Source organism: Phyllostomus discolor, chromosome 3 (assembly GCF_004126475.2).
Source record: "Phyllostomus discolor isolate MPI-MPIP mPhyDis1 chromosome 3, mPhyDis1.pri.v3, whole genome shotgun sequence".
In the NCBI taxonomy this organism is placed as follows: domain Eukaryota; kingdom Metazoa; phylum Chordata; class Mammalia; order Chiroptera; family Phyllostomidae; genus Phyllostomus; species Phyllostomus discolor.
Genome location: NC_040905.2, coordinates 98,766,139 through 98,783,577, shown reverse-complemented (window position 1 = coordinate 98,783,577; position 17,439 = coordinate 98,766,139). Strand labels below are relative to the sequence as shown.

The following is a 17,439-nucleotide window of genomic DNA, read 5'->3' as shown; positions in this document are numbered from 1 at the left end:
AGACAAATGAAATTTCTAAATTGGAAAAATGAAGTTGGACCCTTTCCTCACACTACATACAAAAATTTACTCACATTCTAAAGGGTATGAAGTGATATCAAATTTTGGTTTTGATTTGCATTTTCCTAATGATTACTGATGTTGAATATCCTTTCATGTGCTTGTTGTCCATTTGTGTATGTGTAAGAAATGTCTATTCAGATACTTTGGCCATTTTTAATTGGGTTATCTGGATTATCTTTTTATTGTTGAGTTGGAAGAGTTCATTTTATATTCTACACACTGAACGCTTATCAGATATGTGGTTTACAAATATTTCTCCCATTCTGTGGGTGTCTTTTCACTTCTTTTGAAACACAGAAACTTCTTTCTGGGGTGATGAAATGTTCTAAAATGGACTGTGGTGATGATTGCATAGGCCTGTGAACATACTGAAGACTATTAAACTGAACACTTTAGAACCTACGTGCATGTGGGGTCTCTGACTCTCATGTATGAGAGGGTCCCATACATATGTATGTTTTAAATTTGGTTATTTTCTCTTGCTAATCTGTCTTACATCCATTTAATTATCAGACCACTTGAAAGAACCTTGAGTGTAAAGTTTCTTCCTCCCCCACATCAGAAAAGTGCAAAAAACTCTGTTCAATGAATTCTTGACTTTGCTAAGATTTTATTCCACCTTCTGCAAAAAAAAATCTTCATTGAAATCAAAATGGGAGCAGCAATTTTGCTTCACCCACATCTATCCACTCCTGGTTTAAACAAACAGTACACTGCTAACTTTCAATGCTATGATTTTATGAATAGTTTATTTATATTTACAAATGAACCATGTGGCTCTAAAATTAGATATCCAATTTCTAACAGTCTCCCAGGGAAGTAGAACACTTACTTTAAAAACTATGGGGTCACCCTGGCTGGGTAGCTCAGCTGATCGTCTGGATTCACCAAGGTTGCAGGCTCAGTCCCTGGTCAGGGCACATACAAGAAGCAACCGGGGAATGCATAAATAAGTGGAACAAGTTGATGTTTCTCTCTCTCCCTCCCTTCCTCTCTGTCTCTCTCAAAGCAATATAAAAAAACCCCTATGGGGTGGGGGAAATTATTATGAGAAGGAGGACTGACTACTAGTAGGTTTTTAAAGAGCAGGATGACAAACAATGTGATGTTGCACCAACTACATACTTTAAATATGTGATTTGTATCATCTGTGAATAATATCTCTTAAAGCTGTTGTTTAAAAGAAAAATAACTGAGGCCAAAGTCACCTAGACTCTTTATCAATTATTGGATCACATCCTGGAGTAAACTGGGAACTGATTTTTTAAAGGATATAATTTAGCATCCTATAAACCTATATGTTCTATATGCTATAGAGAGGATGGCCATTCAGGTTCATTAATTTTTACTAAAAGTTCTCAACCATAACCCATAACCCCAGAATTAAACTTCTCACCTGATGTATCTTTCAACTGTTCCTAAACTTCTATCAAAAACTCTTGACAGAAAGAAACAGAGCATTTGAAGCACATGATGCCCACCTATCCCTCTAGAAAAACTGGATTTATTCCTTCCCCCCAAATAAATAAATTGAATGTTTTAAAAGGATCTGTTTTATAACACGTGACTTTTAGCTCAATAAAGCTGTCATTAAAAATAAAGGGATAAAAAGAATGGATAATAATGTTTAGAAAAGTCATTGGTACTTGGGGTGGTGAACATAAAATATAATGTACAGATGTACTATAGAATTATACACCTGAAACCTATATGATTTTATTAACCAATAGTGTGCCAATAAATTCAATTAAAATGAACTGGTAGATACTAGAACTCAATATTGTTTTTCCTAAATATATATCCTATGAAACTAACTTTGTCCCCTTTTTTGATAGAGCAATCTTTTATCAAAACTTTTGATAACATCCTTAATCTCTTTTAGACCTGAATCAAGTAATGCTCTAACAAAGGCTATCTGAACTTCAGCTAGAGATTTGAAAAAATCCCTAACGACTTGATTTTAAAAAGTAGAATGGAAGACAGCATTACTGAGTATAATGTTAATTGGCTGAGTAAACATGTCCCCCCAGTACCAACTAAAGGTAGGCTAGGAGAGGTGTCGTGTTGCATGCCACAGGCCTTCAGTCACAGTCTTGCTTTCTTCATCTTCTTTATTGGTGATTTGAGATGAGAAAAGCAGATGAAATCCTAGTCAAATTTGTGGGAGTCAGAGGACCAAGTCAATTTTGACTGCATGAATTCTACAAGGGTAAATTTTAGTTTGCACTTTTTCAAATAACTGTGGAACACAGGATGAGACATAGTTCCACAGTGCTCGTGTGGAACATACCTCTGGGGCTCTGTTGACTTGGAGTCTACCAACTTTGTGGCTGCCAATCATGTCAATGCAATCTCAGTGCTCCAATATGGCAGTGCTCATCTGTTCTGGGTACCACTGGTTGCCAATCTAACAGCCATTGCCCCTCCTGTCTTCCTTAGTTATAGACCCCGGTTTGTTCAGAAGATAGGCTCAGTGATGTGGGCCCTGCCCCAATCCCCAAGGGATGATTAAAATCTAGTACAAGAGCCAATAAGAGAGTCTCATTTTCTTTTGCCAGGTTGCTTTTTCAGCATTCTTTGCAGTGAAGGGTGTAAGATGCAAGAAGAGATAAATTGAGGTAAGAACTGTTAAGCAAAAGGAATCAGGACTTAATAATTTGGGAAAATTTCAGCCTATCCATATTGCAAAATATCCTAAAATTAGGAGATTCGGTTTTAGGAAAGTCTGTTGGACAACCTTTTGCTGGTTCACGGAAGGGATCAAAAGGTCAGAGCACTCTTGGCTCTGGTTGGTGTGGCTCAGTTGGTTGGAGCATTGTCCCATAACTGAAAGGTCACAGGTTCTATTCCCAGTCATGGCACATGTCTAGGTTGTGGGTTTGATCCCAGGCTGGGGCATGTACAAGTGGAACGGATCAATGTTTCTCTCTCATGTTGATGTTTCTCTCCCTCTATTACTCCCCCCCCCCCTTTGTGAAATCAATAAGCATGTCCCCAGGTGAGGATAAAACATAAAAATAAAAAGAGTGTTCTTGGAAGAGATTTCACACAGGACTCATGGATGGGATTTTCCAGGAAAGATCTGTGGAAGAATGTATCATCTATAATGAAATGGACTCCTGTGATATACACAGGAAACCCATAAAGTTCTTAAGGACTACGGGAACAGAGGGAAGAAGAACAGTTTTGAAAAAGGCTTTCAAAGTTTTCTCAAAATTCTACAGGCAGCAAATAGGCTAATATATGTTATTCAACTGCAACGCATGTTAACCTATGAGAAGAAGAAAAAGAAATGTGGTGCAGGCTGCGGGGCAGAGCTGAGAGCCGTGGAGGGCTATTCCTAGGCCTTCAAACCGCATGGAGTTTCCCAGGCTGCATTTCAAAATTGCTCACAACCAGTGACTCCTTGTTTTCCTTCTTTTTAAATGGAAATTTTCCATTGAAATGTCTGTAACTATTATCCTTTGCCTAAACCAGCATTGTATTTGGGGAGTAGATAGTTTGTTAATTGAGTTTACACGTGTGAATTCACTTAATCCTTACCACAGTCACATGAGTTTTGCAGGTTCAGGGAGAGAGAGGAATTTTGCCTGCAGCCTCACTCATAACTAATTTTAGAGGATTTATATGATGACTTTTGAGCTGATGAGGTTTTGCTGAAATTTAGAACATGAGTTGTGCCATAATGCATTGAGTCTTTGGGGGACCTTGGCATGGAAAGAATGTATTTTGCATATGGAACAGACATTCATCCTTAAGAGCCAGCAGCAGAATATAGTAGGTGAAGGATCCCCCAAAAGCCGTCCATATCATAATCCCCGAAATTTGTGAATGTTACTTAACATGGCAAATAGAACTTCGCAGATGTGATTCAGTTAAGAATTTTAGGAAGAGATTACCTTAGTTTATCCAGGTGGATCCCAAGTAATCACAAGGGTCCTCATAAGAGGGAAGCAGCAAGGTCAGACCAAAGATGTGAGAAGAAGAGAGGCAGAGTCAGGGAAAATGTTACACTGGTGGCCTCGAAGGTGGAGGAAGGGGCTATGAGCCGAGGTATGCAGGTGACCTCTAGAAGCTGGGAAAGGCAAGGAAACATTCTTTCTAGAGCCACTGGAAGCAGCATGGACCTGCTGACACTTACTTGATTTTGTCTCAGTAAAACCCATTTCAGACATCTGACCTCATGAATTATGCTTATGTCGTTTTAAGCTACCAGTGTGTGGCAATTCGTTCTGGCAGCAATAAGAAACCAATACAAGGTCACACTGATTTTTGATGTAAAAGAAAAAAGTAGACAAGAGATGATTAATTCACTTGGTAGCAGAACAGAAAGAGTTAAAATGTAGCAGTCAGCATGAGCAGAATTTGGAGAAAAGCTACACCAACTCTTGCTCTCCCTGAGTTAGGAGAGGCTCATTCCTTTTTTTCAGGTCAGACCACATGTGGCCAGGCTCACTGGTGGGGAGTGCCGAGAGGCTGATTCTGGTTCAGTTATGGAGGAACTTTTTATGGGATTCCCTAAACACAAATTTCCCAGTTGATGTAGGTGGTAGGGTGGGCTTTGTTCCCTGTGTCATTTTATTACAATTATTGTTTTATTCCTATCAGCTGGACGTTTGTTGGACGAAAGTCCCTCCTTCGTTTCTGAGACTAGATTTTAGGCATTCTCTGGATCAGCAATTTTGACTCTAATGTGCACAAGAAGCACCTGGGGAACTCCCTAAAATGCAGACTCTGAATCAGGTCTGGGTGGGACCCAGGAGAGGCTGATATTGCTGGTCTGCAGCAACTCTGTGTAATAAAGTTCTAGAGACCTGTGCTTCTCAAACTCGAGGGCACATTACAGTCACTGGAAGGGCTTGCTAAACCACGACGGTAGGTCTCCCCCAGAACTGATTTAAAGTCCCGAGGGCCCTACCGCCCGGCTGTATGGCCTGGGCGCCAGACGCGGAGGGAAGGAGCTAGCCTTCGAGCTGCTGCCATTGCCGCGTGGACACCCATGAGGACCACACTGTCGCCACCGAGAATGTGCACGAGTCCATTCCCACCCCCCGGGTTGAGCCTATAGTTTCTCTTCCCCAGCAAGAAATTAAAACTCTGGATGATGGTAAAGAGGAGCTTTCCAAAGTGCAGGCAGAGCTATTCTGATTGGCTTCAGAGAACGATGTCCCAGAATGGAAGGAACGGGGACTGGCGACATCAAGCTCCCGAAGCCCGAGGAGGAAGGGACTATTGGCTTCCTCGTGAGGAGGGACAAGACCCCGAAAGTATGTGCCAACCACTACATCTCCGCGGTGATGGAGCTGAAGCCAAATGCGGGCAGTGACCCGCGCCGGGGGCTGGAGCACCGACTTTGCCCACCAGCGCCCCAAGTGGGAGCAGCTGGCCACCCACTTCCTCGATGGTGAAAATGCACAGAAATTCCAGCAAAGCTTGAAGAACGCAGGTGAGATCGAAGAGAAAGCAGGATCCGGCAAAAAACGATGATGCCAAGAAAGGCTGAAAAGCTAGACGCTCCTCCGGTGAAGGAGGAGAGCCAAGCAGTCTGAAGATGCGAGGACCATGGAGTAAGCTGAGGGGAAGTGGTGAGTCCTTCGCCCTGCCCTTGGTTTCTTTTCCTTGCTTTCTTAAAGACCACTGTGCCCTGCCCCTTCTTTTCGGTTTGTGTAGTTGTGTTTTGTTTTTACAAATTTTAAAGGGGCTTTATAAAAAGAATTGAATTCCAGCATTTAAGTGTTTTTTTCCCCTAATTTTTTGCCCTACTGAAGACAGCTTCAGAAAGTCTAGTCCCCAGTCATGGAAGTGCACTGTGCTCTCTTTTCCATAGTGGAAACACTTATTCATAGCCATCAAAAATAGTGAGTGGACAACACACTGGAAACCTTAAGAGAAAAAAAGAAGGAAGGAAAAGTCTCAGTGGGGTCTGAAAGTCTGCAAAGCTAACAAGTTCCCTGGTGATGATGACTGTCAGGAACAACTATTCTGGAAGATTTCTATCTGTGACCCAGAGTGTGACCCCTTTTGTAATTTAGTGTTGTGTCCTGTTGGACTGCTGGAGTTTTGGTTCTTTAACTTACAAAGTCTTTTCATTACTCCCAGAACCACTTGGGAAGGTTTATTCATTCTTCTTTGAGTTTAGCTTATCTTTGTTGTTAATAAAATGTAAATTCCAGACATTTACATTTTAGGGTGTTAGTGAGATTTGTGTAGAATTCTTTGCATGTCCACTGGCCCTGGGCACTCACTGCTATTGAACACTTACTGTACTCCAGGCCTGGCCGAGGCCCCTTGCTGACTCAGTGTGGCACCCCTCCCTCCACTTTGGCACCACCTGTCTGTGACCCTCCACAGGAGTGCCTGGGAATTTCCCTGCACATCACTCTCTGTGGCGATGCGTCCTCTTAACCTGTATATGGAGCTTACCCAGTGCCAGGCATCATACATCCAATATCCCATGATGCCCTGAAATTGTGCCTGATGGTCCAGGGAAGGGTGGGTTAAGCAAGAGGGAGTGGGAGTAGGGGAGCCAAGGGGACACTGGGAGGAGGGATAGACGGGAACTGACTGACTGGGTTAACCAAGCCCTTCAGGTCCCACTAGGGGTCCAGGGAGGCCAGTGCTGCTAAGCCATCCAGGGCAAGAAGTCACTGTGATGCCCACAGTGAAAGGGGGTGGGGTCTCAGCAGCACAGAGGCTCTGATGAGATGCAAACTGCCCCCCATGACTTGCCATCCCTGTCCAGTTTCTCCACTTCCTTGATGACCTCCACTGCCTCTCCATAGGCCCCAGAAAGCCCACCGCTGCAGGAGTCAGGCTAGGCAGGAAACATGCAGCAGCCTCCTCTCTGGTCCACTTTATTTGGGAGTGGGGTGGGGGGACCTAGGCCTGCTGTGCCCGAAGCAGTGCTCGCACCTGGCCGATCTGCCAGTCGACACTGGAGCGCGCGGTGCCACCCAGGGCAGTGTATTGCTCCACGCTGTGCCCATAGTCCCACACGTGGCTCACGTCGCCCGAGAACAGGGGGCTGGGGAAAAGAAGGAGATGGGCTAGGGCAGCCCAGCCACCCCATCCTCAGGGGCCTGGGTTTGTCCCCTGGGAGGCAGCAGAGGAAGGGGCGGGGGCTGCACCTGATGGTCTGTAGCTCCTGCAGTGACAGCTGGTTGAGGGGGACCCCCTTGGTCTCGGCCATGAACACTGCTTTCCCAGAGGCCTCATGGGCCTGGCGGAATGGCATCTGCAGGTGCAGAGCAGAGAAAGCACCGAGGCAGGCTTCCTGGGCTCCCTGGCTTGCTGTGGGAGCCCGCGCCCTCCCTAACCACCCCCACCTCTGAGGGGAGGAGGGGGGTGTCCCTCCTGCCCCACCCCACCCCTGCCCCTCCACCCCAGCTGCCTACACTTACTCCTTTGCGGACCAGGTAGTAGGCGAGGTCAGTGGCCAGCATGTCAGGACTAAGAGCCCGCCACATGTTCTCACGGTGAATCTGGGGGACGAGGGTGGGGGAGTGGTGAGTCCTGTAGTCTCCCAGGCCTGAAGCCGCCAGCTCCAGGTCTACCCCTCAGCCAGGAAGGAAGTCTCCTGCCTTGGGCAGAGCCACTCTTACCCACCCTGCTTTGCTCTCTCAGCGCAAGCCATCTTTTCATAATTGTTGATAATTTTTAGTTGTGCTATATACAGTGTTGCCTTTATGGTTTCAAAGTCTTTATGTTTGGTGTGCATCAGAATCACCTGGAGGATTTCTTGCAAATACAAGTCTCCGGGCCTCACCCCCAGAGTCTGATTCATCAGACCTGGAGTGACACCTGGGGCTATACGTCTGTCAAGTTCTCAGGTGATGCTGATGCTGCTGGCCCCAGAACCACACTGAGGGAACCACTGCTTTACAGTCACAGTATTCGGAATGAAGTGATAGGAAGGTGGGGATTTGGTTCAAAAGAAGGGGGGGCAGGGAGTGGGTAAAGGTAGCTGCCAAAGCAAGCGTGGCCATGAGGTGGTTATTGCTGAAACTGAGGGTTGGTATGTATGGGCTCATTATACATTTTCTCAACTGTTGTATACTCAAATTTCCCATAATAAAATGATTTAAAAAGAAATCTGGTCAGGCCAGTTGATGGGACTCCTTGAGTCTAACCTGTTTCCATAACTTTTGTCCCTTCACTATTCCTCAAAGGCAGGAACAAACACATACCTCCTTCCCCTGACCCAGGTCTTCTGGACCACCCACCCTCGCCTCCTCTCAAGATCACCCCTCGGGCACGCCCATCCCAGAGTTCAGGGGCCAAGGAGAGAAGAGGCGTGTCTTGCCTGCAATGTAGAGATGACACCAGTGGCCACCTGGAGGACGGCACTCATGGTTTCGGACACTTCAAACACAGCTTCCTTGTCCTCCTGGAAGACAAGTGGCAGGAGGTGAGGGCTCAGCAGCCCCATCCCCTACTGAGGCATCCCCACTGCTTTCCCCTGGGAACATTCAGCACCACTCGTACCCAGCACCATGGGAAAGGAGAGAGCTCTCGGGTTGGCAAAGTCTGGGTGCACGGGATGGAAGGAGGCAATTCTGTGGGGCCCCTGCCTGGAAGTGCCAGAGCTCTGAGAACTGGTATGTGGTGTATATGCAGGTGGGTCCCTTGTCCACTCCCCACCCCACCCCCGCCAGTTTCACACCTGTAAGTCCTTGTTGTACGTGCTCGGAAGTCCCTTGAGGGTCATCAGGAGCCCAGCACACTGAGGGCAGAGTAAGGATCAAGAGGCAGAACCCCTGAGCCCGTCCTAGAAGCTTCCTCAGGACCCTTTGGGTCAGCCAGAGGCCTTGCCCCACTCCCTGCCCTTCTCACCCGTCCAAACACTCGTCCCGCCTTGCTCCGGATCAGCTCCAGGCTGTCTGGGTTTTTCTTCTGGGGCATCAGGCTGCTTCCGGTGCTGGGGACAGAGATGCTGCAGCTGAAGGGGCTCCTCTGCCCCTTGGCTGGTCGGCTGGTTGGGGTGGAGAGGAAGGAAGCCATGCTGGTGGGAGCAGAGCTGGGGCAAGGCAGCTTGCAGCCTTACCTGTAGGCATCAGAAAGCTGCACAAAGCTGAACTCTTTGGTGCCATAGAGGATGAGATCCTCAGCCATCCTGCTGAGATGGGTCATGCACAGTGAAGCCCAGAACAGGAACTCGGCTTGTGGGAGAGAAGGGAAAGCAGGCTCTCTGGTCACCAGGCCTCTCTGGCTTTTCACCCAGCCTGGAGAAACTCTAGGTCGACCACATGGGGGGTGAGACGAGGTTGGACAGCAGCTGGACTGCAGGACAAAGGAGGGGCACAGTGCTGGGGATAAGCGGGCTGGCCCCCAGGACTCACCCACAAAGTCACGCTCACTGGTAGCATCCATGCTGTTGACAGTGATGGCCCCAAATTTCAGTTCTGGACAAGGGGGGAAAGGGGAAGGCAATAGGACTGAGCTGGAGGGCAAAGTGGGGCCTCCTCTTCCATGAACCAGGGTGTCCAGCCACCTCCCTTTGGCCCCCTTTCAGGGAGGAGACGTAGGGAGGCAGAGGAGGTGTGGTGGGGGTCCCTTGTACAGGTCCCAGGAGAGGAGGCGGGAGCCCTGAGTGTACCTTGCCTCTCTGTCTTCAGTGTCCATAGGTAATAAACAAAGGTTTCACCCAGACCCCTGCCTTCTCTCTGCAAGACCCCGTAGAAGCCGATAGTGACCCCCCAGGGTAGGGTGGAGGGGGGCTTACCTGCTCGGAGCAGCTCCCGGTCCACACCCAGTGGATTGCCTGCAATGGCCCCACTGTGGGGACAGGGGGTTTTGAGTGACCAGGGCTCCTGACAAGAGGCCCTGGCACAGACACACATGCACACCCAGAGCTGAGCCCTGGTTGCCAGGGCTGTGGCCAGTCAGCTTGGTGCCCAATACTTGTCCCTGTGCAGGGAACATGGCCGGCTCTCTGGAGCATCTCTGGAGAGCTCTGGCCTGCTCTGACACGTTTGCTAGCTTGGTTGTCCATATCTTAGAACTGGGGGTCCATGCAGGGTCATGCCTGCCCAGGCAGAAAGAAGCCTGGATGGGAAGGCCAGTTACCTGGTTTTTTGTTCCCCTCTGTCAATCCCCAAGGGCCATGCTTTGTGGCAGCAGCCCCACCCCCACTCGGAGCACTGGGACCTCACTCACCTCCCTAGGGGCAGGACGTTGACCCGCTTCTGCACCTCCAGTAGCCTCTCAGAGTCTCTGGTCAGTGCCACGGCGTGGCTGTGGGGAGCCAGGGGACAGGAAGGTCAGGGCAGCCTGGGGCCCTCCCCACATCACAGCCCCTCCACCACAGCCCCACTCACCTTAGGATCCAATGGCTCCAGCGGATGGGCTGAGCCCTCTGCAGGTGGGTGTACCCTGGGAAGAGGACATCATGTTCCCTGCGGGGGAGGAGTAGGAGCAGGGTGCCTGAGGGGCTCAGGTGGGGCCTGCCTGTGACACCTGGACCCTGCAGGCCTGGGCCCCTCCAGGGAAGAGCAGGGCAGGGCTACCAAGGATCTGCCTGCATGAGGGATCTCCAGGGGACAAGCAAGTTGTAAGAGAAGAGGCCAGAAGTTGGGCAGTACAACCTAAGGACTGGGCCAGGGCCATGAGGCCAGGGGGCAAGGCTTGGCCAGACCAAGCATGGATTACACCCTCAGCTCGGGTCTCTGCATCTCCCACCAGCTGGGGAGGAGGCACACAGCGGGTACGGCCTGGCAGTGGGAGCCACGTCTGTGTGTGTGTAACAAGCTCCCAAGGACCCCAGAACAACTGAGGGCACTTCAGAGCAGGCGGGGCAGAGGCAAAGGTGCTGTAGATGGTGGTTCTGGTTTGTTTTCTTTAATAAACAGCTTTATCGAGACACGATTCACACACAATTCACCCATTTAAAGTGTACACTTTAATGTACCACCATCACCACATCAATTTTAGAAGATTTCACTGCCCCTCAAAAGGAACCCTGCACTCTGAGCAGTCACCCCTTATTCCTCCCAGCCCCCACAGGGCAACGGTCCTCGTTCCCCTAGGGGGTGAGGTCTGTGAAGCAGGGGTCACAGGGAGTTGGGAAAAAGGAGGAGTCAGCCCTGTCCCTGACACCAAACAGGGACTTCTCAGTTGCCAGGGCACAGAACCCCATTTTGGGATGAGGCTGGAGTTAGGCAGCCTTGGGATCTGTCCTTTGCCAGCCATGCCGGCTGGAATGGGGACGAGAAGCGGCTCTGTCTGCGCCAGGCACCACCGGCCCCTTCCTCAGGGCACCTGCCCTGTGCCTTGGCCACCCACTCATGAATCCTCAGAGGGTGAGCTTGTCCTGTCTGCTGTGCTAGGCTGGTTGGGGGGTCAGGGACACCACAAGAAATGCCCTATTCCTAGCTGTTCTGCCTCATTCAGTCCAGGAGTTCTGGGACCCCCTATACTTCCAGGACTGGCTCCTCTACCCTTTTCACCCCGCCTCCTAGATCTGGTATTCAAGCTGTCTGTCCTAGGGGAGAGGAGACCTGGCTGCACTCATGCCCTCTCTACCACCTGGGTGTCGCCAGGGGACTCACGCCTCTGCCCGATCCACCATGGTTTTGATGAGCTCCCGGAGGAGGGCAGAGAGTGTGGAGCAGTTCTGCCGCATCCACAGCCTGAGATCTGTCACTACCTGTGGAGGGGAGGAGGTAGCACTGAGGCAGACAGATTTGTGGTTTCCCTGGGGAGCCAGGACAGCGGCTGAGATCCCACTCTGCTGTTTCAGCTCCCCAGGGTTGGGCAGCACAGGGTGGGGGGTGGAGGGGCGACAGCACCTGGTCGTTTCGACTTCGTCCTGTGTGTAGTTTCCCTGCGGTGTCACCAATGAGCTCCTTGGGGTGGAGGGAGGCATGGGTCAGAGTCTGCTGCTCATGGCCCAGTGGGGTCCACCCAGATGGGTGAACTTCCTCCCTCCTGGTCCCAGGGTCCCCTGGTCCTGCCCAAGTCTCTGTCATCTCTGCTGAGTCCTCCTGTTCTGAGGTCCCACCCATACTCTACCAGTGACAAAGGGATCAGAATGATGGTACCTATACTCAAAGTGGCCAAGAGCAAAATCGAGAGGGGAGGCTGGGGGACAGGACTGAGTCGTACCTTGAGACGCCGCTCATTGGCTGTGTGGATGTCTTCATCATTGGGATTTAGTTTGAAGGTGCCCCGGGCCCACTCCTCAGCCACCTGTATCAGATGGCAGCAACCCAGGGATCAGGCGGCAGGCATCAGCAGCCAAGAGGTGCAAGCCCTGTTCCCACCCTCCCCCCCACCGATCACTAACTGTCCCTGTGTTGGAGCTGCATCCTGGGAGTGCTCCACCAGGCATGCCTGTGCAGCCCCCACCCCATGGGAGCATCTCAGGTTCGGTGCCCCTTTGCCCATGAGCCATGGGGCCACAGGGGCATTAAAGGATGAAGAGAGATGGTGAGCACTGCACGTGGGTAAAGGACACCACTCTAGGTGAATCATCACCACAAGGGGATGTGAGGGGCTTGGGATGACACTGTGACCTATGCTCAGGGCCACAGAAACGGAAGCACAAGGGCCACAGAAACGGAAGCACAAGGGCCCTCGGATGGACCTTGGGGCATGGAGAGTACCTTGTCCAGGCCCTGGAGTATCTGGTCCCTCTCGGCCTTGGTGAGGAGCCCTGCCTTCTCCAGGCCCCGGCTGTAGGCCTTGCTGCCCTGCACATCCACTTCCCACAGCTGCCGGTCGTAGGTGATGGACGAGTTGAACTTCTCCATGATGGGGTCCACTGTGCCCACAAACCGGCCGCCCCACAGCTTCCCACTCTGGTCAGGAGAGCAGGAGCAATTAATCTCCTGCCCCACCTCGAGAACAGCACCTCTCACAAAGGGCCCTCAGGGGGATAACCGAGTGTGACAGCAGTGGGAGCCAGTCTCACTGAGGCTCAGAGACAGTCAGGCACTGGCCCAAAGTCACTCAGGGAGTGAGTGTGGGAATGTGGCTGGACACTGATGTTAGGGCTCTTTCCCACCACATGTCACCGCTCTAGGGAGATGGTGGAAGGGTATGAGGCACCCCTGAGACCACAGCAGAACTTCTGGGGCTGTTCCTGCCACTGACGGAGGTAGAATCCAGAGGACCCAGCTCTGATGTACCATGATAATGATAATAATACTAACATATTATCACGTTAATATTATTAATAATATTAATGTTATTATTATTAATAATCAGTATTATTATTAGTAGTAATACTGGTAATGATAACACTGCATTCCCTGTTTACCAGGCACTGTTCTAAATGCTTGGCCATGTACTGACAGTGACCCTTTGAAGTAGGCACCAATACTAATCCCATTACAGAGAGGGGAAAACTGAAGCACAGAGCAGTGATGTGTCTTGCCCTCGTGGTGAGTGGCAGAGCCAGGACTGTAGCCCAGCAGTCTGAAGACAGCTCAGGCTCTGAACCCATGTTCTGCAAGACTATTCTGAACTTTTGCTGCAGGGACAGGCATGGAGCCACCTGAGGGACTCCATCAGGCTCAAGTTACCTGCATCTCCCTCCCATAGCTTGAGGCAGGACCTAAGGTCCCCTCACCAAAACTTCTTTGGAGAGTACCTCTGACATAGCTTATCACTGGCCTTCTAGGAGGTCACTAGTTGACCCTCTGTCCCCGAGGAGCCAAGGGCAGAGGGATGGGATAGAGACACCTCTGTTTTGAAAGAGGGCATAGACCGGGGCATGGGACGGTGGGGCAGGAGGGGACAGAACAACTGTGAAGTAGTCAAAGTGCCCGGGAGCCAAGGATTAGGAGGAGAGTATACCAGAGTGGAGGTGTGCATGGTACTTCACTGGTATCTTTTCTCTGGAGTGGGACTTAAATGGCCCCTGGGGACATGTCATCCTCTGCCTCAGACCTCTGTTAGCCACCTGACCATGGGTGTGTTATATAACTTCTCAAAGCCTCAGGACTGCCCCTCTATCAATGTGATACAATTTGCTAAGTGCATACATAGCACAGTGCCTGGCACTCAGTAAGGACTCAATAGTTCAGGTATTATTAAAGGAGCAACTGAGGACTGCTAGAGCTAGGGTGTACCTTAGCTCGGTTCCAGTGTGCATCATGGGCCTCCACCACACTCTGGCCCAGGGCTGTGAGTTGACCCCTCGGTGCCCTGCAGCCTTGGACACCAGAGAACTCTGCTCTGCAGAAGTAGCCTCCGCCCCCTCAGCCTTTTGACCTGGGCCTGCCCCTTACCCCTCTGCAGCCCCAGCAAGCCTTGATTTCCAGCAAGGCACCACTTGGGGCCCCAGTCCCGACTATTGGGGCCAGAGGGCCAGGGCCAGCCAGTAAGGATGAAGAGCAGGCCTGCCCCTCAGCCAGAGGCCTGGCACCACCTCCCCCAGTAGGTCCTTGGACTCCCTGCCTGGGTTGTTAGTAATAACAGCTACTTAACAAGTGGGGTTGCAGCCAAACCAATTAGTACCATCCCACAGGACTGCCCAGGGCAGGCAGAGGTCACCTGGCACTCTCGTATCCTGAAAGCAGTCCATTCTGCTTTGTGGCCAAGCTCCCACCCCACTGGCAGGCTTAAAAGGACCCCACCCAGGAAGATGTTAGAATGAGGTGCCACAGCCTGGGCACTGAGGAGAGGGGAAACCCCAATGTGATGGGAGAGGGCCCTGCTCTAAGCCAGTAAACATCTGGGTCAGGATGATCCCTTTAGGGCAAGGGGCAGGGGCACTGGGTTGGGCTGGAATAAACAAGCAATAGCTAATTGAGAAGGTACAAAAGGAACAACAGTGTTGTTAACCATGAGTATAATTTGCCACCACTTACTGAACACCTACTATTGCTTGACCCTGTCTAGGCATTCTATATGTGATGTTATACCCTTCTATGGCCCCAGAGGTGGGCACTGTCACCTCCTTTTTAACAAATAAGGAAATAGGTTCAAGGAGGTCAAATGACTGCTTCAGAAAACAAGTCCATTTGGCTTCAAAGTCCAGGCCCTGCCCCCAGCCCTCCACCTGCACCTAGAAGCTGGCAGCACAGGCATTCTCATCCCATTTATTCAGAATCACAAATAGGTCCAGAGAGAGGAAGTGACTTGCCAGCTCATGAGGACCTGAAGGGACTGGAACCCAGACCTCCTGCTTTCCCGGCCCAATGACATCAAGCAAACAGCCCCTTTTATGTGAGAGTTGGAAGCAATGACCTCATGTTCTAGTACCTTACAGGGGGAGGCAGACAGCTATTATTGCCCGCTTTCACCAGTTAAATCAACCAAGGCCAAAGAAAAGGAATCTGTGCCTCAGACTCAGGAAAAGAACACAAGAGTCTTTTGGCTCTAGGGAACAGAGGAAACTTCTGGGCACTGGGACCGCAGGGCATGGTCCCCTACCTCCTGGCTCTTTCCACAGGCCAGAGTCACGTGGATTCTGCTACACAGGGACAATTGCCATAGCAGGAGGTCGGGTCAGGACTGCCTTCCCAGAAGTGTGCTTTGGTGGGTTTGCCATGCAGACCGTCTGGGGAGGGGTGCAGGAGGGGCAAAGGTCTCTCCCAGGCCCTGGAAAGTGACTATTGCCTGTAGTCAGTAAAGACAGTAACCAAGGGGGCGGCCGGCAACAGGAGATCTCGAGAGCGGTTCACGGCTCTACCTGGCCCCCAGGACGCCCCTTCCCCTCGCTTGGAGTCTTGCAGGACCGGGGTCAGGCGTCACCGAGATCCCACTCACCTCCGATGCCATGTTGGGTGGTTTCTTGTTCTCCGGGAGCCTGGGTCCTGCGGGTTTGGAAGACAACACCGGACTGACGATCTACTCAGCCTACTGGGCAGGGTCCTGCGCGAGGAGCTGGCTTCGGTCCCACAAGGCGGGGTCCGCATGCAGCACTTGGGGAGGCGGACGTGATCAGCAACTTAGTCCTAGGTGCCCTCCAGACCCGCCCATCCCGCCCCTCATCCAGACGCCATGTACTCACTCACCAGCACCCGGTCGCGCTGTCTGTCCCTCGCCTGCCGCCAGCGGGGTACTCTGGCGGAGAGAGCGTCAGCGGCAGCCGTCTGTCCCCGCCTCCTGGTGGCGCCTGCACCAATCCCAAAAGGACTGGTGGGTTTTGCCTCCGCCCCTCAATACCGGCTGTGGGCGGGGCCATCCCCAGTCAGACTGTGGGTGGAGCGGCCTCAGGGTGTGGTTAAGGGGATAGCTTAACAACCTGCTCTAGGCAGCCCGTGCTGCGGACAGTAGACACCTGCTACGGGTAGAGGCGATGACGCCGGCCCACAAGATATATATGTATAGTTGCGTGGCGATCATTTATTCAAGAAGCACGTACCAGGCACCTCCTGTTTGGTAGGTACAGAGTTGAAGAAAAAGGATAGGTAGACGTTGAAGAAAAAGGAATGGGCATTAGAAATGACACCTGCCTCAAGAAGCTTTAACAAAGCATGGACAAGGTGTGCAGTGGTTGCAGGGTGTCAGAGAGGGTAGCACAGAGCAGAGAGGCTGTCTATCTTGGATACTCAGGGAAGATTTCCTTGACATGATTAACTAATTAGTCAACAAGCTGGGTTCTAGGCACGGGAGGTACAGTCTCTAACTCCTGTCCTGGAAGGGTGTCCAGTGGAAATGTCTCCTGAGTTGGATCTTGGAAGATGAGTGGGAGTTAGCTCAGTGAAGATTAAAACATCCCTGCAGAGGGAGCAGCCTGGGAAAAGGCCTGAGGTCAGAACGTGAATGGCCTGCTTGGAGAACAGGAAACAATCAGAGTGGCTATAAACAAAGGGTCAGGGGCTTGAGGATGGGGCTGGGGAGGAGAGGTGGGAAGTAAGGTGAGGCAAGATTGTGAAGGGCTTTGAATGTCAAGGGAAAGAGTTTGGTCTTGCTCCTGTAGGTCAAAGAGACCAGTGTCTGGGATGGCTTGTGGATTGAAGGTTTTTAGTCCTCACTCAGGAGTGGACTTCCTGGAATGTATCAGGCTTTTTCAAGCCTTCTTAAATGTTCTTCCCTATGCCTGAAATGCTCTTCCCTCACTGTCTTGCAACCTCCTGTTTGTTGACCAGTATTCTAGCCAAGCATCATCAATGTTGGGAGACTCTCAGCTGATTCAGGTGGATGCCAGATCCAGGTGCTACCGAGTGATCCTGAGCACAGGAGCATCTAACAGTCATTTCCTGAATTGGGAGCATCCTACTTGTGGTTTCTGGGACTTCTCTCCCACACAAACATGAGCTCCTTGGAAGTAAGACCTCATCTATTTATTTTACCTCTGTGACACCCAGAAGGCCACTAGGTGAACAGGAAAGCCTGTGAGAAACCCATGTGGTCCTGAAAACTAAGAGCATATAGCATGTCCCTAGGATCTACTTGCTGGTGTCTGAGGCCTGACATCCATTCCTG

At 50.9% G+C, this 17,439-nt stretch overlaps 1 protein-coding gene and 1 pseudogene across 1 annotated transcript; one reads left to right on the top strand and one right to left on the bottom strand.

Moving 5' to 3' along the window:
• The first annotated feature begins 2,081 nt into the window (after positions 1-2,081).
• LOC114501272 lies at positions 2,082-5,927 on the top strand (annotated as a pseudogene).
• Positions 5,928-6,146: 219 nt separating this feature from the next.
• On the bottom strand, positions 6,147-15,967 carry ASL (argininosuccinate lyase). Its single transcript, XM_028513777.2, has 16 exons — positions 15,778-15,967; positions 12,666-12,860; positions 12,166-12,249; positions 11,850-11,906; positions 11,610-11,707; positions 10,380-10,457; positions 10,219-10,296; positions 9,785-9,837; positions 9,402-9,464; positions 9,107-9,221; positions 8,896-8,980; positions 8,726-8,785; positions 8,366-8,449; positions 7,464-7,544; positions 7,191-7,297; positions 6,147-7,087 (listed from the first exon to the last, which is right to left on the bottom strand). Exons 1-16 carry the CDS (start codon positions 15,787-15,789, stop codon positions 6,943-6,945), a joined length of 1,395 nt encoding a protein of 464 aa, XP_028369578.1. The 5' UTR covers positions 15,790-15,967; the 3' UTR covers positions 6,147-6,942.
• Between the last annotated feature and the right edge of the window lie 1,472 nt (positions 15,968-17,439).

Bases quoted from the DNA above. Each gene is read 5' to 3' on its own strand.
- ASL (XM_028513777.2), bottom strand. The intron at 8,450-8,725 runs GTGTGAAACTGG...CTTGTCTTCCAG, and splicing joins CGTACAACAAGGACTTACAG to GAGGACAAGGAAGCTGTGTT. The intron at 7,298-7,463 runs GTAAGTGTAGGC...CTGCACCTGCAG, and splicing joins ACTACCTGGTCCGCAAAGGA to ATGCCATTCCGCCAGGCCCA.